Here is a 25777-nt window from a genome sequence, read left to right as displayed (position 1 = left end):
CGACACCCAAACACACACACACCAGGACAGGCTCTGCCTCACCGACACCCGTATCAGGACAGGGTTAAGCTACACAAAGCACAAAAGATGCTTTCCCCCTTGTGTATTGATGCCCCAGCCAGGCCCCCCTTTAGTATTAATGTATTGCCCCTGCCCTATGTATATTTGTTCCCCCAGCCAGCCTCTTTTGTGCTTTTATGCCACCCACACCCTTGTGTATTGACTTACGTAATGCCCCCTGCCAGTCCCCCTCCCTTGTGTATTGATGCCCACACCCCTTTTTGTACTGGTTAATGTAATACCCTCCGATACCCATGTGTATTGCCCTCAGCCACCTTCATGTATTGATTTGTGTGATGCCCCAACCACCCTAATGTGTACTTATAACCCTCAGAAAACCCCTTTTTTGTATTATTTAATCCTTGCCCCAAGGCAGCCCCCTCCTTTGAACCATGGGTCCCCTTCCACCTACCTTTTTTCCTGGCTTTCTTCCCCTGCAGACTGATCTCCTCTGTCCTAACCTTCAAACTCTTGTGTGAGGCCGTCCCCTTGAGCGCTACGTCACGTGTCCAAAGAGCCGGGACAAAGAGCCTCTGAGGCACTGGGCAGTATGGAATAGGCACACTGACCATTTCAAAATCATTAAGCAGCCAGCGGAGGCGTCTTACTGCCGCTTTAGAACTTGCAGCCGCATCGGCTGCAATGGAAACTGTGTGCCGGCCCATGGACCAGCCGGGCAGTCTGGCCCTGGATGTCAGATGAGAAGGCCTGGCTTTGTGCACTGGGGCACAGTCATGCTGGGATAGGAAAGGGCCGTCACCAAACTGTTCCAACAAGGTTGAAAGCCTATGATTGTCTAAAATGTTTTTGTATGCCATAGCGTAAACAAAACCTCTCACTGGAACTGAGGCGTCCAACCCAATCCTTAAAAATAGCCCCTACTTCCCTAAACTTTTCATTAGACACAATGCATTCTATAAGTAGCGGCCTCCTGGCATCCAAACCCAGATTTTTTCATCAGATTACCAGCACTCGACAACCCCACTGTGTGGTCTACCACTTTGTGGGCAAGCCGTTGGCCCTAGATGCTTCCGCCTCACAATAATAGCACTTCCATGGACTGAGGCAGATCTAGCAGGGCAGACATTTCACAAAATGATTTGTGGCAAAGGTGGCACCCTATGAAAGTGTTATGTTTAAAGTTTGGTTTTCAATACAACCCATTCTATTGCCAATGTTTTTCTATGAACATGGTTGCCTATGTGCGTGATTTTATACACCTGTTAGCAATGGGTGGAGCTGAAACACCTAAACTCAATAATTAGGTTAGGTGTCCACATACACTATATGACGAAAAGTATCTCAACCCTCTAATAATTCCAAGGCTTCCCTATATATATATATATATATAATATATATATATAATAAAGTTCTCCCTTTAAGAAGGACCGAGTTGAACAGTGGCGATTGTGGCCAAAGCCCTAACCTCAACCCCATCGAACTAGAACAGAGATTGCAAGCCAGGCCTTCTCACCCAACATCAGTGCCTGAGCTCACAAATGCTCTACTGGATGAATGGGCAAAGATTTCCACAGAAACACTCCAAAATCTTGTGGAGTGGAATCTGCTATAATTGCAATGGGAGACCAACTACATAATGTCTATGTATTTAGAATGCAATGTCATAAAAGTCCCTGTTGGTGTAATGGTCAGGTGTCCCAATACTTTAGTCAAAATATGTGTATGTGATATGCAAGGATTTCAGTATTAAAAGGTAGCTGGGGGAGGGGTAGTGATATATATTGGGGGATTCTGCCAAGTTCCCCCAATGCATTGCCAAAGGTGAGACCACAACAATTTAAAGGGACCAGGCATCTATCATATGAAGGAAAGTGCATATGCTGGCTTGAGTGGACCTTTAATAGACATAATTAAATCAACATTTTTAAGTCACACCAAAACTTTACAACAGGAAAGACTCTGATTTTAAGACTGTCTTTATTTCTTGGTTACAACCTAAGCAAAAGAAACAAAACAAGCGCATTGCAGCAAAAACTACGAGTTAAGATATCAAGGGTTTTTTTTATATATATAAATATAACCTTGGCATTAAAGTCTATTATTCCATACTGTAAACAATAATCAGTTTTAAACAAGACAAAACGGTAGTCGAACAAACATGTTAACGGTCCATAGCCATTCGCCATCTATTTAGATTTTGCTTAACAAAATACTTAAACTTGTTACACAGAGAATAACCAAGGGGCTTACTAAGCGGTTCTAACATGCATTAAAATTACTTGATTTGTCTAAAATGGGTATGTGCTTCATTGCTTACATCTTCTACAAGGTGCAGAGGATTGTGGGATTTATATCTATACAGCTTATGTACTGTATTACTCATACAAGGAAACAATGGTTGATTTCCACCAATGTTTGCATATACATAAAATATATAAATGTGTTCTGTCCTGATTTGTCCATTGTCTCCCTATATCTTTGAGAACACGAGCGATAAGGTATTTGTGATAATACACTTAGTCATAATTAATGGTCTTAGCCAGCTGACTGCTGCGGCAGGAAAAGCGTTGAGGAGAAAATGTGCAGGGAGAGGGAGGCAGGATGCTGGAATGTCAGTACATGATGGAACGCATCATTTTTTTTCATTAAAAAATCTGTAGCTTTTATTTGGCAATTCGTGTAATTGATTTGGTGATATTTAGTTAAAAGGTTATGGTCTAGAAAACAGATCATTGAATGTGGTATAACTAGCATGATCTAATCAGCATACCTGGGAACTTCCCAGAGGTCTCCTTCGTGAGGGGGTAGGGCCAGCCCTAAATAACAATTTGTTGGCTATGCAAGTGGGACTGGGCACGGCTAAATAAAGAGAGAGATACTTGGAGGGCCAGAAAAGCATTGCTTCAGCCGGAGACTCCTGGTCAAACCCAGAAAGTTCCAGGTATGCCAATCAATTGACTACCTGAACTTAATAGGACAGTATTAATTATGTAGACCCCAAAAATAGGGATTCGAGATTACAGTGCCCACTGTACACACAAAGTGTCTAGTACTGCAAATGTTACTGCTAATATTGCTCCTAACAATTTATTTGGGGTTATTGATTGTATAGGACCATAAAGTATATTTGTGAAAGTGTCAAAGATTCACAGGCCTTGCACAAATCGCAAGGGTTTATTCATTTAAGAGGCAAGCCATTCAAATCATGTGTCTCTAAATACTAAATTATGGATTTATGAATATGCAGGTGTTGGATAGATATACCACAGTATACATATGCACACACAAATAATGTGTATCTGCATATTTTATGTATGTGTCATTATATATTATATACACACACACACAAACAGCTTTTGGTAATGGAGAGGTTAATGAAATAATGTGAAGAGCGCTCTCAGCATCAGGATGAGTTGCTAAGTGGGACAGTCAAGGTGAAAAGAAAGCATGGGAGGGTGAGTTGCAATTCACAGCACACAGAATAGCAGCTAACAGCTTACATCCTCTATAAATACTTAACGAGGTGAGGGAGGTGGTGGAAATCTTAAAATAGGCAAAGCCCAAAGGCATCTGGGACCTGGGGTAGCCCAGGAAGGCAGCTGGCGATCCTTAAGTGCCTAGGATCTACCCATGATGCATGGCTGCTGCCCTAATTTAAAGATCCATCTACTTAGTTGTGGGGCTGTAAAATGAGGACACGTTAACCCCCATTTGCAACTCAAAATCAGAGGTATAATGGGTTTTGAATACATTACAAAACAATTTACGGAAGGAGCTCCGAAAAGAAAGCAAAGGCCATATTTAATCAGCTCAGAACTGGAGCTAATTGCTATGTTTGGAGCGGTGACCAAAGCAGCAAGTGAAATAGTTGTGCTGATTGTTCCACATTTAGTACTTTCCCTTGAGCTAACCCCATATCTGTCTTGATTTACTGTAAAAGTAGTATGGCATTCACCATGGCTTGCTCCTAACTGCCTTAAAAATACCTCCCATAAACACAAACTTTTAGGGAGACCTAACATTATGTTTCTTTGCTTAAGCATCTCCAACTATCTTTTAATTACAATTTTCACATAAAAAATGGGTTTTCAAAAAACATTTTTTTTACAACTTAATTCTAGCTTTTACTTAATATCGGTGTTGTATATATATATGTATCCATAAAAAGAACAAATGATGATAACACAAGTATGTGGGTCACATCCTTGCTCTGTTTACATGACACATGGACACCTAAGAAAACCCCACAACTGTCATTTTGGAAAGGGGGCCAATGGTTAGTAGGCTGCTGCGTCAGTGCATGATGTCATACATATGCCTATAGTTACATCACATCTCTAGAGGCACTAGCTTGGGAGAGCAGAACAATCATTTTAGGACCAGCTTTGATTGTGTATAAAGTGCAACAAATTGCTGGTATCTTTGTAAGTAATGGTAAAACTATTGTTTATGGGGACATTTTAAAACAGTTATGGCAAACGATGACTTGTAAACAAACAGTGATAGAAAATAGCAGACAAGAAATCTACCCCAAGCAAAACATTCTACTTAATATCTATTTTTCAATTTACATTCCAGAGTTATGACTCATTACACAATTTGTGCATCAAAACCGAAGGCACATCAACAGAAAGAAATTACAGAAAGCTCCCCAGGTGTAGCAGCACAATGTCCTTATCAGACATAATTCTGCAAGCAATGCCTTACATTGGTACCCGGTATTGCCATGGGAGCAGGCTGCTGAAAAGCATTACAATTCAAGGACATGTAGCAACAGAATATCATAAAATCACAATAATGATAATATGTATGGATAATAGCCTCAATTTTAAGAATCTATAGAAAGATGCTACACATCCAATGCAGAACATCTTCATTAAGGAGTGTGGTAGAAGGCAAAGTAGGTCATGGTTGAAGGCAGAGATGGCACTTTTTGCCTGCATTACCATTCTGGCCATCTAGCGGTACTCCATTACAATGCACAACTAGGTGGTCATGTAGTAGCATTAGTAGCACCGGCAGTAAATATTTAGGAACGGTTAGAGTTCCAAAGGGTAGTTATACATAACAAATCTCTATTCTGCTTCTTTGGAAATATTACTATACTAATGGTTAGAAGTGGAGGTAATGCTGAGGGATATACCGTATAATAGCCATTTCATACTGTTGGGGGACATGATTCCCACACTTTAAAAAAAAAAAAAAAATATCTTTCACATCTGCTATGTAAACAGAGGTCAGAATAAGCTAGTGAGATCCAGTATAATTTTAGGCATGGCTACCTAGCTGTAAGAATTTTGTTTAGTTCGTGTGTCCAGTAGAAAAAGTTTGAAAAGATAGATTATTTCCTTTAAAGAGACAGTAGTGTGCTACTGAGCACAAGCATGAGCAGTACTTTCTCCTCTAATACTCAAACCTACGGGAACCAATAAGAATATTTCCTAAACAGAGAGTAGCCAAGCAGCCCTGCCCGTGTTTAATTTCATCTAGTAGCCAGTAGCAAAGGATTAAAACATGGCAAAAGTATTTAGTAAATAGATTTTACAGAGTCTGACACTCACAAATAAACAACAGACTGTATTTTGTCTGAATTTTTTTTTTAACAAAATTAGGATATCTTAAAATATTGTTCTAATCTTAATTGAGGCTTTTTGCTCTCTGGAGACTGGGCTTTACACACATTGGTTTAATCAGTGAAGTTTGAGTTGCCAGGAAAGTTGTCGTTTACAATGCATAATAGTAATATTATGCATTCTAAAGTAGTATTCCTGGCAAAATTCTCTTCAAGAGTAGTTTAACTGGCCCTATATTAATGCATACGTTCAAATCAGTAAAATTACTTTTGAAATCTCATTGGTTTAAGTATGCATTATACAGGGCCATCCACACCATTCCTGTAGCACAAGCTCAGCGATATGAGATGAAACTGCAACTGGCCTGTCAACTCCCAACTCTCTAGTTTATAAACCCCATCCACAATCCTTTAAGTATCGTCCTAATATTCGTTTTGTGCGCTGGACTCAGAGAGCAAGAACTTAATTTTAAAATGTTATAACACAGTGGTAACACAATCAATATGTGTAATTCATAGATGTTATACCAGTTACCTTATGGTGTCAGGTGCACGCTAACTCACATACGTGTTAAAATAAAACAAATCAATATAAATCTTGGAATTTGTTTTATTGAAGAAAAAAAAAATAAAAAAATAAAAAATACTAGAAATAATCAGAATTGCACCGTGACTGTAAACCTGGTATCTGTACCATAAAATAAACTTCACGGGCTAATGTTTATTCTATACTTTTGGCATGATTTGTTATCACGCCATCCTGTCAAGAGAACAATTATCCAATCGCTTAAAATGTTGGCAACATTATTAAATGGGTAAGTGCTTTTATTTCATGGTGTGTTGCTTGTAAGCAGGACTAAACCCTTCTGTTGTTCTGTATTATGCTTGCTGATTTGTATGACTGCAGAACGCAGCAGATGTCTGCCTTTGTCCATGATGCTGAAATGAATTGGTAGAATGTATTCATGTGATAAAAGGAGAGGGACAGTAGCCAAGCCAGAAAAAAAAAAAAAAAAAAGACAGAAAAGGGCTGAGAAGTGAAGAAAAATACAGCATACAGGAAAAGCTGTAGTACACCACAATACATATTCAAACTCTTGTGCAGGTACACAAAATGGAGGGCTTTTAATACCACTTCTTTGTAAGTGAACTGCCTTGATGGTTTTGTGATTCTGAAGAACAACCATCGCAGCGTGTGAATCAATGAATACAGACTTTGTAGAACAGTAGAGCTAATCATTCCAATCAGAAGAAACCTGGTTTATGTTTTGTGTCAACCACCACCAGTTTGAGATATGTCCTATTAAGTAACAGAAATCCCATTTATTTCCTTTCAAACCCATATATCGAATGTCAGTGTTTGGTCCCTCCCTTGAACAATGTCATTGGAACAAAATACTAATGATCCAGTTATCCACTCAGGTCCCTAAATGCACATGTGAAGCTTTCTACAAGCAAGCAATTTTGACACCAGACCACACAATGTCTTCAAGCACATGATGGTGAGTAAACCCTTTCCCATTCACAAAGTGATGGGTACAGGATCTATCCATACAAATAACTGTCAACCCCAGTCCTCAACAAAAAACTGGTTAGTTTTAATCTTTTCCATTATTCAATTTCCAGTATAAGGTCTTCTCCTTCAAGGTGCATGTCTGGCTTCACATAAATTTTCTTTATTGTTCCAGACACTGGCGAGTTGACCAAGGTTTCCATCTTCATGGCACTGAGCACACAGAGCGGCTTACCCTTTTCTATCTGTGCCCCCTCTTTCACTTTTATATCAATGACCTTTCCTGGCATGGGGGCTCCAATCTGACCCTTAACATCTTTCAGGGCTTTGGGATGGAAGTGCATTTCCTGCAAATAAAGTATATAAAATATGACATACCATGATAAATAAATATTAAACATAAGTAAAGTACACAAATAGATGTCAATATTTCAAAGCGCTACTGGTGGACCATAGCATTTGACAGAAGATAAGAACCATCTGGCCCATCTAGTCTGCCCATTTTTCCTGATGAAGACTTAAACCTTAAGTCCTTGAATCTCATCTTAGATTCAGGATAGCCATATGCCTAGCGGACTCATGTTTAAATCCACTCACTGTATCAACCATCACAATTTCTGCTCCACTCCATTAACCACTCTCCATTAAAGCTTCCTTACATTAAATCTAAGCCTCTGATCATCTAGACCACCAACTAAACCAAAGCAGGAGGCTGCCCGTCACTACCTCCATAGTTAGAAAAAAAAATTGCTCTACACCCAGAAAAGCACTTAAACTGTAAATCATGTCTCATTTACTTTTTGAAGCTTTGAAAACAAGACCTTAGGAAAAAATGGACTCACCTTCATGGCCTGTGTATCTTTAACCAGGACGGATCGCAGTTGACCATTGAGCTCAAAGAAAACTTCCCTCTGACCAGCCTTATTAAGATCTCCCAGAGCAAGAGCTTTAATATGCAAGGTTTTACCTCTTTCTAATTCCACCTAAAAAAAAAAAAATTGTAATCTTTACATGAGGCCTCATTGCAAGAGATGACCAAATTTATTTTGCAATATTTTTTATGTAAAAAGACTGGATTATATCATGGGCATATATAATTGTGTATAGAACATTTGGTAACATTTTCCTATCATTTTCACCCCCCCCCCCCAAAAAAAAAATATAGGGAAAAAACACAATGGTCTGTTGGCCAAGTAAACAGATAAAAGACACAGGTATCTCCTGTTTAGCTGCGTCTATACTGCACCACTCCCTATTTTCCCTCATATTCACTTCAGTCTCCCATAAACCTTTTGTCATATTTTTAGACTCTAGAAACTTAATGGATATTCATCCAAATTTTCTGTCTATTTCAGAAAAGTAATGATTACCATTGCATTGTTTTTATTCGAAAAATTAAAATTATTCTATATGGATAATACCGATTGCTTAAGAAAAAGCAAGTTTCAAGATTTTGGGTTGTAAGTTGGTTTTTTTTTTTTAGTACCAGGATACATTTGGAAGATAAAGGGTCACCGTTTGCCAGAGATTTATGTATCTGCATCTTTCACACATTCATGTATCTGCATCTTTCATACAAGAAATCGGGACTGGCTGTTATTTTTGCATTAAATACTAAAAGATAGCACACTCTATACATACACCTATGCAGAAACAGAGGAAGCCAACCAATTTCCACACATCTACCTTTATACTGCCAATTAATCAGTTATGCAGAATAAATTCTGATAATGAGAAACTAAAGGAAAAAAAAATTCAAATAATTAAGTGTGCTCAGAAAACACATGTCCACCACTGGCAGCCACTTGCAAAGTTGCCCTGGAGGAAATATGAAAAATAATCAGATTTACAACCTTTGCTGAGAGAGATAGGCTTTATTTAGATTAGAGTGAATGGTTAATAAAATAATACGGATTCCCATTTGACCAACTGCAGCCATGACCATAAAATGTATAATTGTGATGTTAAAGGGTACTGTGCCAACCGAAGCCTAATTTTTTTTTATCTATCTATATCTATATCTATATATAGGCATAGATTGTAATTTTGATATTCTGCACAATAGCTAGAGGAAGCTCCAGGATGAAATAATCATAAAACCACAACTGCTATAGATGGCAATAATACTTACCTCAAACTCCTCTGCAATTTTGGGTCCCTCAAGGAATAGACGGGTGTTTAGACACTCTACAGGACCAAACTGAGTGCTGAAGTCCTTGTATTCCTCAAAAACTTTAGGGTACATAGCTGCTGACATAATGTCTTCAGGAGTTATGTCATCATACTTGCTCCGCAGCCCTTCTTCCAGCTTGCCAAAGTCCATGGGAGGGAGTGTGGCCCCTGGTCTCCCTTCAATACGTGGAAGGTCCTTCAGAACCTGTGTTTGTAAGTACAATGATGTTGAGATCTCCACAATTGGATTCATAACTCAGGCTACATTTGTAAATTGATGTTTGAAAATCGCAAAGTTGCAAAGAAAACTTTTTATAGTGTTTTACCTGTTCGATAATATTCTTAAATCCCAGACACAGCTACAATATGGATTATTTTTAATAATACATATTTGAATTAGAAACCTTAAGAGTCTCACTCAATGATGTTCCAACACCAAGATATTAATCTTCCTATAGTATGAAGACAAGGGATGCTGAATGAATTATATTACAGTGCAACAAAAAGTTGCCATAATCAACCTCTTTGGGAAAACACGGATTTTCTTAAAACATAAATTTTTTATTATAAAAAGGTAAAACTTGGGCCATTTCTGGTTACCTTAAGCTACATTTTTGCTTGATAAAAAAAAAAAAAAAGTCAAGTGTAGAATATACTTTTATTTGCAATTCTATGAGACAACATGCAGTGTTTCAGTTCAGAATTCTATACACACACAGCGCTGCAACTGAAAATTGCTGAACAAAACAAGTATTTTTCATAAGTTAAAGGCTTGAAGGCAACAAGAGAAATCACTCACCCTGGAGCGTAATGGCTCTGGGAAGCCACCATAAGGAATTCCAACATAGCCCTGCAGATACTCAACCACGGAAAGCGGGAAGGAGAGTTCATCTGCCATGGTCTCCACTTGCTCACGTGTCAGACCATTGTGTACCATAAACTGTGCCAAGTCCCCCACAATTTTAGAAGAGGGTGTAACCTAGAACAAAGCAATACGAATTCAATCTAACACGGATAGGAAATGTAGGGTTCTTTACCAACCCCTGCACCCTCAAAAGGTCAAGTGGGGTGGAGGGGGGGTACTGAGGCAGATACACTTGCCACTTTTGTTCGTCTTTGTTGGAAAGGGATGGCAGAATATGAAATGGGTGGTTGCATGTGGCAAGGAAAGTCTATCGTGATGTTTTCATAACCAGTTTTTACTTTTCAGATTACAAACCCTACATTTAAAAAAAAAAAAAATTATATAAAAGTGCCTCCAAAACACTCTCCTTGTGAACACAAGAGATTTGTCATTATGACAATATTTAATCTTTCCCTTGATTTGTCAACAAAGTCTATATAAAGTTAGAAAGTGTTGGTTTCCATTGTAATATTGTTTTCAGGAGCGGAAAAAACTACAGATCTGTTTGTCTATCAAACTACCATCTCGCCTTACGCTAGGTGTTGGTAGATTCAGAGGTTATGTCTTCAAGGCTGATCTAGCAAACTGCAGGAGTGGCCCTCAAGACTTGGGTTCCTGTCAGTTATGTGATCTCAATGCATGTCCTATTGGCTACAAAGGGTTAATACAAGGTGGTTAATTACCAGAGCAGCTTTTTAATTATCCTGGGTCTTAATTTACATGGGTGTTAAGGTCTAGTCTCTCTGCTCATCTATCACTACTCCTTCCCAAGCTATAAGCAACAGCAGCCAATTAATCCAAGATCGGAAACTGTCAGAGTTTGTTAATTAAAATGAATCATAATATGGGGTACAAACAGTCTGGTATTTTCAATTCTAACTTCATATTTATTTTGAAACGATTTCATCTAAATGTTATAGATCACGTTCAAAGGGAGTTACACCGCAATTAAGAAAACGCTTACCATGTTTCATGTTACATCATAGATACGGAACGCGATAAAATATTTAAGTAATGTTTACATCTCAGACAAAAATGTATGGATAAATTTTGTTTCACACAATACAGTATAATTCCTATACCTTTGCATATAATGTACAGGCATCATCTACATAAATAATTAAATCCATTCCTAGACTTAATTTTAAGTATCCAATTACCTTAATAGATATGGATTGACATATATATATTTATATATATATCTCACAATTGCATGTTTGTATGTTCTTATTTGTTATGTGCATGACAGCCATACATGCAGGCATTTACGTTTAACGTATTTGCAATTTTAATTGCTTCACTGTGTCATTATAGGAAATGGGCCATTGCTCAGTCCTCTCTAGATAAGGATTGTTAGCTATACTGAGATTTCCCATGGGTTACTCTACAGCATTTTTTTTGACTTGATGTCTAAGAAGACGTACAAGAGGCTGTCAATTGTCAAAGACTAAAATAGTACCAAACAGCTTGAAACTCTCATTTGCTCATCTTGGTGGTACTAAAACAATGATTGTTACTCCCAGAGAGTCAGATTATTGAAATATTTTTGGGGGATGCTTCTGTTAGTTGGTGGATGGCACTCCACAGTACATTGCTAACTCTATATAGGCATAACGGGCAGCCAAGCCAACGATGACTGGACAATCGGGCCAAGACAGCACAGACATCCAGATCAAGATTTTTTTTTTTTTAGCCACACACAAAACCAATACCTTGATGACATCGCCAAGAAGTTTGTTGGCTTCAGCATAAGCCTTCTTCACTTCCTTGAATTTGTTGCCCAGTCCCATGCTGTGTGCCTGGAAATGGAGGTTGGTATACTGTCCTCCAGGGATCTCATTCTCATACACATCTGCGTTTCCAGATTTCATGGTTGATGTGCAGTCGAAAGGAGCATAGAGGCCACGGGCAACTTCCCAGTACTCACTGTAATCAAACACTTTTTCCAGCTGGATACCTTGGGAATCAAAACAGCATAGCTTTATGCAGTGCTTAACACACATGGGAATAAAAATAAATAAAAAAAATCTGGTAAGGCAAGTGGCACCCATGGTATATGCTTTTCTTGGTACAATTCGACTATATAAATATCAATTGGAATGACAACACAAGAGATTGAACACTCAGAAGTAGCCAATAATTCCTAAAATAAAGCATTAATACAGCTGTTCATACATTTGGTGAATGGACATGATTACTCTATTTGTATTCCTAAGGACATTAGAACATAGTTAAATTCCATAGACACAGCTTTGCCAGAAGAGATTTTGAGGGCATTTGCTCAGTTGTGAAAAATAGCCTGGTTTGAACATATTGTCCAGAAAAGAGAATACTTCTCCTTCTGTGACTATATGCACCCCTGAAAAAAAGCCACGGATTTCAGTTTAGTTTTAGTGGCCACGTGAAGAGAAAGTATCAACAGCTACAGCTGAACCAATGTATTCACTGCTAAATTATTTTGCCTACACGATTAACAGGTACTGGATTACCATGTTAGCAGAGGTGCATGTGCTTATTACACAAAAATCTGCAGCTGACGTTTTTTGTCGTCAACAATCTATGTAACTAGCTAAATAATTCACTGTCACATGAGATGCCTATGGACCTGGATTGCACCCCTTTATCCATTAAGTCACGCACACTGTTATGCAACTACACTGCATTGGACCAACCATGCACATAAGAGGAAGAATCTTTCACTTTATTGTTACCCACACTGGCCACTTTATTAGGTACACCTTGCTAGTACCCCGTTTTGCCTTCATTCTTCGTGGCATACTTTCCACAAGGTACTGGAAACATTCCTCAGGAGATTTTGGTCCATATGGACATGATGGCATCATGCAGCTTCTGCACATTTGTCGGCTGCATATCGATGATGCGGATCTCCCGTTCCATCACATCCAAAAGGTGCTCTATTGAATTGAGATATGACGACTGCGGAGGCCACTGGAGTTCAGTGAACTCATTGTCATGTTCAAGAAACCAGTTTGAGATGATGTGAGCTTTGTGACATGGTGCATTATCCTGCTGGAAGTAGCCATAAGAAGATGGGTACACTGTGGTCATAAAGGAGTGGACATGGTCAGCAATAATACTCAGGTAGGCTGTTAAACCATGCTCAATTGATAATAAGGGGCCCAAAGTGTGCCAAGAAAATATCCCCCACACCATTTCACCACCACCACCAGCCTGAACTGTTGATGCAAGGCAGGATGGATCCATGCTTTCATGTTGTTTACGCCAAAGTCTGACCCTGCTATCTGAATGTCGCAGCTGGAATCGAGACTCATCAGACCAGGCAACGTTCTTCCAGTCTTCCATTGTCCAATTTTTGTGAGTCTGTGCGAATTGTAGCCTCAGTTTCCTGTTCTTAGCTGACAGGAGTGGCACCCGGTGTGGTCTTCTGCTGCTGTAGCCCACCTGCTTCAAGGTTCGAAGTGTTGTGCGTTCAGATATTGTGTTCTGCATACCTTGGTTGTAACAAGTGGTTATTTGAGTTACTGGGCCTTTCTGCCCATTCTTCTGACCTCAACAAGGCATTTTCGTCCACACAACTGCCCCTCACTGAATATTTTCACTTTTTTGGACCATACTTTGTAAACCCTAGAGATGATTGCTTGTGAAAATCCCAGTAGAGCAGCAGTTTTTTTAAATACTCGGACCAGCCCGTCTGGCACCAACAACCAAGCCATGTTTAAAGTCACGTTTATCCCCTTTCTTCCTCATTCTGATGCTCTGTTTGAACTTCAGCAAGTTGTCTTGACCACATTTACATGCCTAAATGCATTGAGTTGATGCCGTGTAATTGGATGACAAGCTATTTGGGTTAACAAGCAATTACATAGGTGTACCTAATAAAGTGGCCAGTGAGTGGGTAATATACACATACATACATATATGTATGTATGTATACATACACATATATACATACATACACATACACATATACATACACACACACACACACTTTCACATTCGTAGACCATTTTGAGAATATTACCCCTTTTAATAACACAACATTTAGACCTCCTCGGTAGTGAAGTGAACAGACTCTCCCTGTGCCAGGCTTTTAAAGCAGGCTAAAGATGCCAGCTGCTAATCACTTCTTAAGAGGCACTTCTCCCAGGGTACACGTAACACTTGCAATTTGTTGCTTTTAAAGCCCAGACAACTTGCCAAAGAAAGTGCCAGAGAGCGCACAGGGGGGCTGTAAACAGAGAGGAATTCTCTGCACGAGTCGCAAGGAAACAGTTTAAAACAGAAGAAAGGTTTGAAGCGTTAAGCAAAATATTATTCACGGTGTGCTTATACTCTGGATTATTATACAATGCAGCACTTAGCAGTGGTGGTATAAATATAGTGAGGGGAGTTATAGTACTCTCCACGTATAGCTAACAGGAATCGTTGCAGGGAAAGCTAGGCGTGAAGACATGAACATTATTAACCTGTCAGCATATTCCTCATTAGCATATAGGTATCCCGCATAATTATATCAAACATTATTCTCTTTATCAGGGAATATGAATTGTTGGGCCCCTATAGACGTTCTACACAGAACATACAGATTGTGAACACTGTCAATCAACAAGTTGATTCTTAATAAATGTTGTCTCTATGCCAGCTAGCTGATGGCAGTCAGTGTCAGTAACATCTGCAGTGCTTTCTCAAAATATACAATTTGATAAATATGCTTAAGACTTCAAGTACCCCTAAGCACAAACTAAACAATCTATAAAAGAAGCAGTGGGACAAAACTGGTTTAAGTTGGAAAAGATCTTCCAGCCACATTCTACCACTCAATGGGTGCAACAACAATGTAAAGTTAGTAGTTATAGTATTAAAGTTAAAATTAGATAGTATTAAAGTAGTCACATACCTGTGTCCTGATCAGTGCCCTTGGCACATGCTACCAAAGCACCCATACTAGGTTGAGAGGTCATACCAGACATAGAATCCACTGCCACATCAACAATGTCTGCTCCAGCTTCTGCACACGCCAACATAGAGGCCACTCCGGCTCCGGCAGTGTCATGAGTGTGTACGTGGATAGGAATATCAGGAAATTTGTCTCGCAGAGCACGGATCAGCATGTCTGAAGAATTTGGCTTTAGAAGTCCAGCCATGTCCTAAAGGGCAAATAAGTGCACAGGGGTTTTTGCCTCTGTCTACAAACTAGCATCAATATACACACACACATATACATATATATACATATATATATATATATATATATATATACATATATATATATATATATATATATATATACACACATACATACATACACATACATACATACACACACAATAATTCTTTCACCTGCTCTCTCACAGTAGATTAAGAACAAGCATTTGTGGGAAGAAAGAGCCACACTGTAGTCTCGCATCATATATCTAACTCCACGGAATTGAATCAGTCTTTTCTCTTCCATTCAGATTTGTTCTCAAGACAAAATGTTGGTTACATACGAGTCCCTGTATTAATAACACACTTTATAACATCTTTAGTAAGACTCATTCATCTCTTGAGGGTGGGTGATAATGGAATCCGTTAGATTTCCTCAGAGGATTATTAAATGTAGTCTTTTATGATAAACTGTTCCCATATAAAGGGGTGCTTTGAACTTGCCCTGGGGTTGAAAACTGATCACGTCAAATTATGAAAAAACCCATGCACATTTTCAAAAGTAAACATATTTCTTAAAATGTCTATTCTTAATTGTCCATTTTTTAGTCTCCTGGCAACGCTATCCAGAAAACCCACTCTTTTGTTTTATTTTTATTTTTTATAATAAAGTTCAAAGAATTAGATGTGATATTGTGATCTGGCTTAACACACAATTAATTTTTAAATTTAAATTTATTTTTTTTATTTTCTTTTTTAAACAAAATGTTAGCTATTTTTCAATAATGTAATTGTTGGGAAAAAAGTAATCAAAGCATTAATCGATCATCTATAATTGATTAAAAAAAAACTCTGATCGAGCATTTTGAAACCTTCCTGCAGTAATTCTGACTCCTCTCTGCACTAAATACTGCTGACGGTAAGATCTATATGAAGGCGATGCACACATAAAATACAGATTTTGCCATTTTTTGGTTTGTTAGCCTTTCGTACCAACAATTAGATACTATTGTAAGTATTTTCTACCTCTACTGTAAATTTGTAGTTAAAATAAATTTGGTTATCAATTCGGGCTGATCACAATCCAGAAAAGATGTTCTAATGATCTAAAATATAATTAAGCTGGTAAACTTGTTTCAACAGAGCCCCATCTGTATATTTTTTTTTTATATAGAGTCGCCCCCAACATACAAGTCCCAGGTTTCCAGGCTACTACAATTTTAAATATTTGCAGTGATAACCAAACATATACTGTTAGTTCATTCTAGAACACAGAAAACTACAGGAATGTAAAACTCTACCTTGATGCACAAGATATGAGTCCCAGCTTTTACCAGTTCCTCAGCTAGATCAACATAATAATCCAATGTATATTTTGTTCGAGTAGGGTCAGAAACATCGCCTGTGTAAGAAATGGCAGCTTCTACTACACCACCAGCCTGGCCTGCTGCCTCCATACCCAGGATCATGTTTGGCAAGTAGTTCAGAGAATCAAAGACCCTGAAGATGTCCATCCCATTTTCTTTTGCAACTTCACAAAATCTGAAAGAAAAAGGAAACACGGTCAGCATGCCATCTAGCCTTCTATGAAAGAAATCTATGAAAGTACAGTCCAATCATTCAAACTCTTAATGTACTCTAAACAGCGGTCTATCCGCTTCAACCAGCCACGAAGCAAAAAAAAAAAGAAAAATCCGAGAGTTTAAGAAAGGAAGCCTCTTTTAGTAAGCTGTGCAAATAGTTATTTTGTAACATTCTTTTGGATATATTATATTCAATAATTACCCTGGTCTTATATTTATATTAGTTGTAAGTGTTTTTTGTACTTATTTGTTTAATAATAATAATATAAAACAAATACATTTATATTAGTTTAATATTATTAATGTGATGTTCTAACCAGAGCAACTATGGACTATTCAGAGAGACAGGAGATGATGAGCGTACCTAGATTTCTGACAAATCTCCTTTAAGACTGGGAGATACAATACGTTTCTGATAAAAAGCATTTATGTATACCGATCAGCTACGATACAGAAGCATATATTCAGGGCCACATATTTTTACAAATACTTTTAAAACCCTGAAATCCCATCACTTACTTGAAAACTGCATTATCAGGGTAGTTTGTATAACCTACAGCATTGGCCCCTCTGAGAAGCATCTGGAAGGGAACATTAGGAATAAGTTCCCTTAACTCCTGAAGTCGTCTCCAAGGGCATTCATACAGGAAACGCATGGCAACATCAAAGGTTGCACCTGGGAGAAGCAGATGGACAACACATTAGACAGTTTCTTCTGTTTGGTATAATGCACCCACAGCCCCAGAAATGATATTTTTATTTTTAAAGGTGAAAACCCCCCAAGAAACACCATGTCATAAGTGTTTCACAAACAGATTCCGTCATCGCCCACATCATACCTGCAGCGATAGAGAATATATAAGGAAAATTATATATATATATATATATATATATATATATATATATATATATATAGTGTACATCATGTCTTCAGTATTTAAAATTTTTTACTTCACTAACGCACTAACATTTGCAGAGTGAAATAGAAGACAGTGTAATCCAACAGCAGCTCCACAGTATAATCTGGGTACTTGGTAAAAGCCCATTCTGGGGCGAAAGCATTGCGTGTGTTTGCTGCTTTTTTACTTTAGTACTTTTTGGTGAATTCATTTTATTTATGCTTATTTGGGGCTGTTTTAATCTTTTTTTTCTAAATTACAGGAGGAATATTGTACAGCTTTTTATATTTTATTCTGCAAACTCGAGTGTATTACAGAAATAAAATTGCATATTGAACACTATTACATTACATGTCTTATTTTCCTATAATTTTTTTGTGAAATTTAAACGTTATCATCCTGAGATAGAGCTTCTCTTGGATTACACTGTGGGAGAAATACTCTGAAGACGATATCACAAATATATATATATATATATATATATATATATATATATAGTTTGTGATATATATAGTTTGTGATATATATATCTCATCTGGGGATATCGGGTTGTTTATTATTGATGTTATATGACCAATTTTTTCTATCAAATCACCTTCATTGTGGAATTATACATCTGTTTATTGACTAAACTATGTTGGAGATGACAAGCAGACCCAAAAAGGTAAAAAAATTTTTTTAGTTTTCAGTAATAGGTATTCTGCTTTTTACAAACACTGACATCACACGGAAGTGCGGCATACCAGCTCTCAGCATTTCACACCGCGGAAAAAGGGGTCGTGTTTAGATACATTGCAGAGGCAAGACTTCTGAATGTGACTTTTTGGCCTACTGACAGCGGGGTAACCATATCCAGGGCCGCTGGCTGAGAGAGCCCGATACCCACCAAATCTGCTGCTCCGACAGTGCGTGAAGCCATGCTTATGTCCTTTGGTGGCAGCTGGCCTTAAAGTTCCAGGACTACCTCGTCATCCTCAGTCTGGCACTAACCACATCAGCCATTTTACACATTTTCACGTACATAGAATATCAGACACTCCGTTAAACATTCTATAAAAAATGCAGCACTGCAACATGTGATGTATACATTTGTGTCTGGTTAAGATGGCTGATGTGGTGACACTGAAAGATGTTTCATACATTGAGACACTAATTTCAACATTTTCTGCAGCATATGTGGGCAATCGGGTTTATTTTTGGACCGAAGAACAAACTAATAACCCGCAAACCTTTTGAGATCCTAGAAAAGAAGTACATTGGGGGAGGGGAAGACCGGGACAAGGATTGCGGCCCAATAGACGAGCTGCTGCTGGAACTATAACTGGCTATTATGTCCTGATACGCTTGGCTGTTTAATTTGTTTGCCAATTTTAGGTAATATGCTACCTAATTAAATACAGGGTGCCCAACTTCTGATGCTCAACAGCTGCAACCACATTAGGTGTTTTGGGAAAATTGGGTGCTTTCAGAAATAAGACCCTAAAGTGTCAGCAACTGGACAGCAAGTAGGACGTCTTGTAAAACAGTAATCCGTTTTACTGTTTTGTAGACAATTTTACAAATACTGCAGATTTATATATCTACAGTTGAAATTATTTAAGATCAGAATTTGTATTTCACTCCATGGACACACTATAGAGAAGTACACACATATATATATATATATATATAATGAATTGTTGTCATTGTATTACACAATCGTTTTCATTGTATGTACAGTTTAACAACTGCATACCTTATTATTTGGGTGGGATAACAAGCTTAAGCCGCTATCATCAGTATTGAGGATCCCTGCTCCAGGCGCTGCTGCTACACAAGATTAGTATTGCAGTACAAAATAGCTACGGGAAAACATTTCTTAGACAAAACAGACTGGAAGCTAAAAATGACAACTAAACAAAATCACTCTAAAAGCACCTAGTTCCTCAGTGAGACAAGATAATGAGATTGTAGAGAGTTAGGCGACACTCGAGTGACATTGCTGGCAGTTTAAAATTGTATATCGTTTTTAGCAAAAAAAAAAAAAGACCAAAAAACATTAATTTCCTTGTACTGGAACTTGACTCCTCACCTCCCCAGTTCTCCACGCTGAAGAGGTTGCTGAAGTTGTGAGAGACAAATGGAGCAATATTCTTAAGGTCATGAGTACGCACTCGGGTAGCAAGCAAAGACTGGTGGGCATCACGGAAAGTGGTATCCATGAGTAACAGACCGCGGTGTTGGCGTACAGCCCGTGCAAAACCCTCAGGGCCTTCCCGAAGGAGGATGTCCCGAAAACCAGAGGGAGGACCACCTGAGGGACATAAGCAGTCAGTCATTACTAAGATAATTATATATACACACACGCACACACTTTTTAAAAAAGGTGAAAAGCAATATGTGTAAGGATGGGTTTAAAGGATTGAGTCCTTGGTAGAAATTTCTAGACCTTCAAGTCAATAGAAAGAAAAACATGGAAATCAAACAATACATACATATTGGATGCACTCCAAGCATTCCATATACAGTATGTGACTAATTATTACATAAGTTATACACACACCTGACGCCTCTATGACTTGAATTTATCTGTGCCCATGGTTATGTAGCTGTTAAAATGAACCAGGGCCTTATAAAAACATTCTTATTCAAAAGGTTCCCCTCTAAATCTGGTTAATAGATCACACGTCTTAAAAAAGAAAAAGTAAGAGAAAAACAAAAACACTCAATTTCGCAAGGACAGCACAGCATCCTTTATGAAGGCCTTTATGTCCTCTAATACAAGCTCAACCACCCACACTTGTTATTTTCTAACCGATTTACTGCAACCTAACCAAGAAAAGGTCCTCATATCTCCCCTGTCCATCATACTCTTAACTACTACTGGCCTCAGGAACCGTGTGTGCCAACTTTTAAAAAGACACTTGGTCGTATCATCTCCTGGTCTCACCATGACATACTTATTTTACAAGTAGAATACGACAGTAAATAAGAACTATTCAGTCCAAGTAGTCTGCCTGTTTGTCCTGATGTGAAGACTCAAACATTAATTCCATCTTAGATTTAGGATAACCATAAATCCATCCCATTCACGATTACATGAAAATAAACCTTAAACACCAGGAGGCTTTTCTTAAGTAGCCCTGTTCTCATCCTCTTTTCAACTCAACTTAAATTGATAGAAGCCACGTCCAAGCACCTAAATGCTGAAGACCTAAACACCATTAATCCCCCTCATTCCACTTAATGCAGTATATGCACCTTTCCCCCCCCGCTATTCTCACATTTGAGAAAACCTGACACCATGATTATTGAATCCACTTACTGTATTTTCAGTGTTAACTGTCTATCCATGTAATATGCGCTCCTTTCCTAAATGTCACCCCCTATTTTTTCCCTTTTTCTCATTGGCAGTCTGAAATCTGCTATTGCCTCATTAAATCTCTACCACCTACCCAGAAACTAAAACAAACAAACATTCTTTTTAACGTGAACATAATTATGTAAAATCCTTTCTTATCAAATACGTCCAAATTACTGGCTCAGTCATCCAGCATATGGTGTATTCCGTAAAGTAGTTTCCTTCCTGTGTAACTATTAGCAGGCAGCATATTTAGCTTTCTCATCTAAGACCACTAGGTGTGTTACATATAACCTCAGTCCCAGTCTGTAGTTCGATGCCTACTGTGCACACAGCTTCCAAACACAGGTCATAGGGAAACAATGTTAAAAGTATAATATTGAATATTTAACACAGTTATTTAATATGGCAAGTATGTGTGTACGCGTGATTGGACAATTCTCTTAAGTGCGACTATGCAATACAGTCACACAGAATTACGTTCTTTATGTTCATCTTAAGTTTGGATTTCTGAGGAAAGCAGAAGATGGCATAAATAAACCATGTGCTGATCCCACTCTTCCCTGCCGGACCTCCAAAGTGTAGAGGACACACTTGCAGATCTATATGGTAATTTATGGCATAAAATGCCATCCCGCTGCCAGTAATTAGTTTTAACACCTAGATCTCTTTTCACGCGTTTTTGAGGATAAAGCAGGGTTAACGTTAAGGCACAAAGCAGAATGACAGATGCATGGAGAGGTATGCAAACTTGCTTCAGTATGAATTATTTCACTGAAAACAGAGAGGGTTTATATCAGTACCACGTTTCCATCAAGCCTAATGCACTGCCTACAATGTTCTAATTGCTGCTGTATCTATTTCATAATCTCACAGACGTCTCAAACCTTGTTTTAAAAATTGCAATTTAACCCTGAAGGAGTGAAGTCATGAATAGCTGCCAAAAGCATAATGGGGAACTTTTCACTGGGCCTGTCCAATGTACAGCATTTCTGTGACCACAAGCTAATTTAACGCATACACACCACATATACCTTTGATTCAACAAACCTAGGACTTTTAGACATGTTTCTCTCTAAGTGATATCTGTAGTTCTCCAACCAGTAACCATAGTTGGTGTTCAATGCCATATTAAATAAACACATTTCAATTACCGGCCTGCTTTGACCAATGTTTCCACACTTACCAAGGGGGACCATCGGAATGACAGGGTCTATGGAAGATGGTTTGGCTTTAACAGGGATGGGTGTGGTTGGCCCATTTACCATCACGTGACCTAAAAAACAAAAAAAGTTTCAAAACAACAATTGTCCACGTTATTTAGAACCCACCAGGTTCGCTCACATCATGGAAAAACTAATACAGGAAAAAAAAAAAAAAAAAAAAAAAAAAACATTTTCTAATTTCATGTCCTGCTTCTATAATCCATTTTTCCCTATTGTACCTAGACCCCTGTATCTATTTGTTTCCCACAGAAGCGCTAAACTCAAGGTAACTCACCCAAGTAATGGAGTAGTTTCTGAGCGCGGTTCTGTACTGGTCGAAGATTGAAAAGATCAGGGTTTTCATCAATAAACTGGGTGTCTACTGTCCCGTGGAGGAACTGGTGATTATTCAAGACATTTTGCAGGAAGGGAATATTGGTCTGGGGAAAAAAAATGAAGAAAGTCAAGACAAATCCTAGGTTAGTGGAGAAATTTACAGTAAGCACTAAAGACAACCTGGTAGACCTGAATAAAGAACTTTTAAAAAAGCTTACGTATTTTTAACTTGAACCAAAAACAGACACATATGCACATATGATAATTGAAGGGGATGAAAAATTAAAAACGTCATACTTCTTACCTATTATACCTTTAAAATGAAGCCCAGCAATATGAAACTAGAAGGTATATGTTAAATTAAGGGTTAGGTCAGGAGCTAAAATGCAAATCAGAGGGCTTCAATGTTTTGCATGGACTACTTTGTGATAAGTAGATCGGAGAAGTAAGGTCTAAAAAGCTGAAACCAGAGGTGGGTGGCAGCCTCTGCCTATGGTCAGGGCCGGCGCCACCTATAGGCAAAGTAGGCGCCTACTAGGAGGGGGTGCCGGCAGCTGCGAAGTGCCGGCCGCGGTCACTTGATGGGAGGCAGGCAGCCGCGCAGGCAGTGCAGGCTGCAGCCGCAAGCCGCTTACTGAATGACTGCGGTCACTATGGAGGGGGGAGCGAGTCAGCACAGTGGGTTGTGGCAAAAGGGGAGGGGCAAAATTATGTTTTGCCTAGGGTGGCAAAAACCCTTGCACCAGCCCTGCCAATTTTCCCCAAGCAGAAACTTTTTTATGCGACAAAATTTCCCTCTTTGCCCAGCTGTAGTTGAAACCCTCTGCTTTCCTAATCCGACAAAGAACTAGAATGATGATGCTCTCTTAAAGCCCAACTCACAAGAACACAATGCGCACCGGGTAGAAAAACTAAGCCCAAGTGGTAAAGACAGGAGTGTGCGGGGATAATCGCAATATACGGATTTTAACAGATTAAGGTAAGGTCTGGGGTGATGTGTAAACAAAAATGGTAGCAGCCTATCATATACTCTCAATGTCCAGCATTTACTAAAGTCATCTGAAAAACAGAAAAAAATAAAAGTAATAGTGAATACTTTCTGGGCTCAGTCGGTCACTGCAACTTGTGAAAGGATATTGATATGTGGCAATATTTAAGTAAAAATTGAGGGGAAAAAAATGAAAAGCAGGACAAGGTCCACCAATAACTCTGGACATCCTTACAGTTGAAACGGTCACAGGGTCTTAGTAGAAGTAACATACAGGAGAGTTCACAAAATATGGCAAAGTAGAAAAAACAAGGACATGAAAGGGGGATAAAAACACCAAAGTCAAACAAGGAGCTGTGCACTGAGGATGACGCCAACGGCCCAATTCTGTTACACCAGGGAACAGCTCACCGCATCATATCAAACGCTCAAAGACCTCCAAATGAGAGTTGTGATGATTGGACTGGAATGGCTATAAATGTGAAGGGATAAGGGAGGGGTAAGAATAGCGATCTGTCACATTAGACACTGATGCAATACACAGATCCTAAACGTGGATGTTTTATATGGTCAGTTTTTCTTGGGGGCCCAGGTATTTTGCATTGACGAAGACAGACTTGATGCAATTATGTGCTCAAAGACAGAATCGAAACATAGCATTTGATGGCATGTAAGAACCTTTGGCTCATCTACTCTGCCCATTTTTCCCGTTTTAAAACATCATTGTTTTTCTTAGATTCAGGATACCTTTATGCTTATTCCATGCATGTTAAAATTCCCTCACTGTATTAGCATCTACTTCTGCTAGGAGGCTATTCCACTTGTCTACTACCCACTCAGAAAGTAAAAGTTCCTTACATCACATCTACGCCTCTGCACCTCTAGTTTTTACTTCACAATTTCCACTGCAAGCAATTCTAAATGTAAACAGTCTAAATTCAGCATACTGCTTGACCCTTTTGCATAGCTTGGATCCGCTCCCATTTGTCAGTTTAATTGTAAATGTATGACTTTCCATATTGATCCGCATTCTACTATTTATAGAACCTCACATGACTCCTGTATACATTCTCTATGTAACAGCATCTGATACATCAGGAGGGGGAAAAAAACAGTTCACAGAACTATTACTTAGTACTGTCCAATTATTTAGTGGATTTGGTATTACATGAGTCACAAACACAAGCTTTGGGTAGACCAGATGATGCGATGGAACAGGACCAATGCATTTTCAGATGTTCTGGGGCCATATGAAATCCATGAGGAGCTCCTTCAATGCCTGCAAGACGCCAGATGGACTGTCATGCTATGTATGACAGTCCCTTTGGCTTACACTACTGTATTTCATTTATTTACAAAGAGCCACTATATTCACAGAGGCACCTCCTCCTACTAATCTATGACATTAGAATACATTTTTAATTGCTCTGTGAAATAGAGGAGATGAAGAAATGGGTAACACTTAAATGTTGCTGAACACATAATGTGGAAAGTGATAAAATGTCTCGAAGGTAAGATCTCCTCTGGATTGATAATCACTGCGTAGCCCATTGAGGGGTTAACCAGAAGGTACTGCTCAAGATGCTGTGCAGGCACAGTAGTGCGGCTGGGATAAAAGCTACTTTCTCCCCCTCCTTCTTCTCGCCCCCCTCCTTCGCTCGGTTTCTGCTCCCTCTCACATCTCTGCTGCTGTGCTTCACATCCCTTCTGCATTGTCTCTGCTCTCACCTGGATGAGAAGGGGTGAAAGATGCCGCCCACAGGAGAAGAGGAATGACAACTAGGAAAAATTGGGATAAGCAGGGGAAGATGAAGCTGCTTTCCCCGGTCTGGGAAACACATAAAAAGAAAGCTCCATTTTGTCTATCATCCTTTGAGTGACATCTCCTTATTTCAAGGGATTAACGGAAAGGAGGTATCTGCATAATTGAATAGAATGGATAAATCCAAAAACCTACATTTGAGAGGAAAAAAAGATACATGAGACATGTTTCAAATGGATCACCATGTTTCGAAAATTCCTACTTTTCTGTCTGGATTTTAACCCTTGTCACAGCTGCCTCATATCATCTGTGGAGGTTGACTCTGGATTTCAGCTTGTCTGTTTTTATTCTACAT

At 38.7% G+C, this 25777-nt stretch overlaps 1 protein-coding gene across 1 annotated transcript in view; it reads right to left on the bottom strand.

Annotated features, from left to right (window-relative positions):
- Window positions 1–7204: 7204 nt before the first annotated feature.
- Window positions 7205–25777, bottom strand: part of LOC149298568 (pyruvate carboxylase, mitochondrial) — a 159642-nt gene continuing 141069 nt past the window's right edge. The window contains exons 10-20 of the mRNA XM_089487272.1: window positions 22632–22776; window positions 22318–22407; window positions 19863–20084; window positions 17412–17568; window positions 16611–16851; window positions 15062–15311; window positions 11895–12139; window positions 10078–10257; window positions 9238–9483; window positions 7949–8089; window positions 7205–7453 (exon numbers count right to left, since the gene is read on the bottom strand). Of these exons, the coding sequence (XP_089343398.1) occupies window positions 7205–7453; window positions 7949–8089; window positions 9238–9483; window positions 10078–10257; window positions 11895–12139; window positions 15062–15311; window positions 16611–16851; window positions 17412–17568; window positions 19863–20084; window positions 22318–22407; window positions 22632–22776 (2166 nt within the window). The remainder of the gene's footprint in view (window positions 7454–7948; window positions 8090–9237; window positions 9484–10077; window positions 10258–11894; window positions 12140–15061; window positions 15312–16610; window positions 16852–17411; window positions 17569–19862; window positions 20085–22317; window positions 22408–22631; window positions 22777–25777) is intronic.

This window comes from Sceloporus occidentalis, unplaced genomic scaffold, assembly GCF_023333645.1.
Source record: "Sceloporus occidentalis isolate IW3139 unplaced genomic scaffold, rSceOcc1.0.p SCAF_32, whole genome shotgun sequence".
Taxonomy (NCBI): domain Eukaryota; kingdom Metazoa; phylum Chordata; class Lepidosauria; order Squamata; family Phrynosomatidae; genus Sceloporus; species Sceloporus occidentalis.
This window is presented reverse-complemented; position numbering and strand designations above follow the sequence as displayed.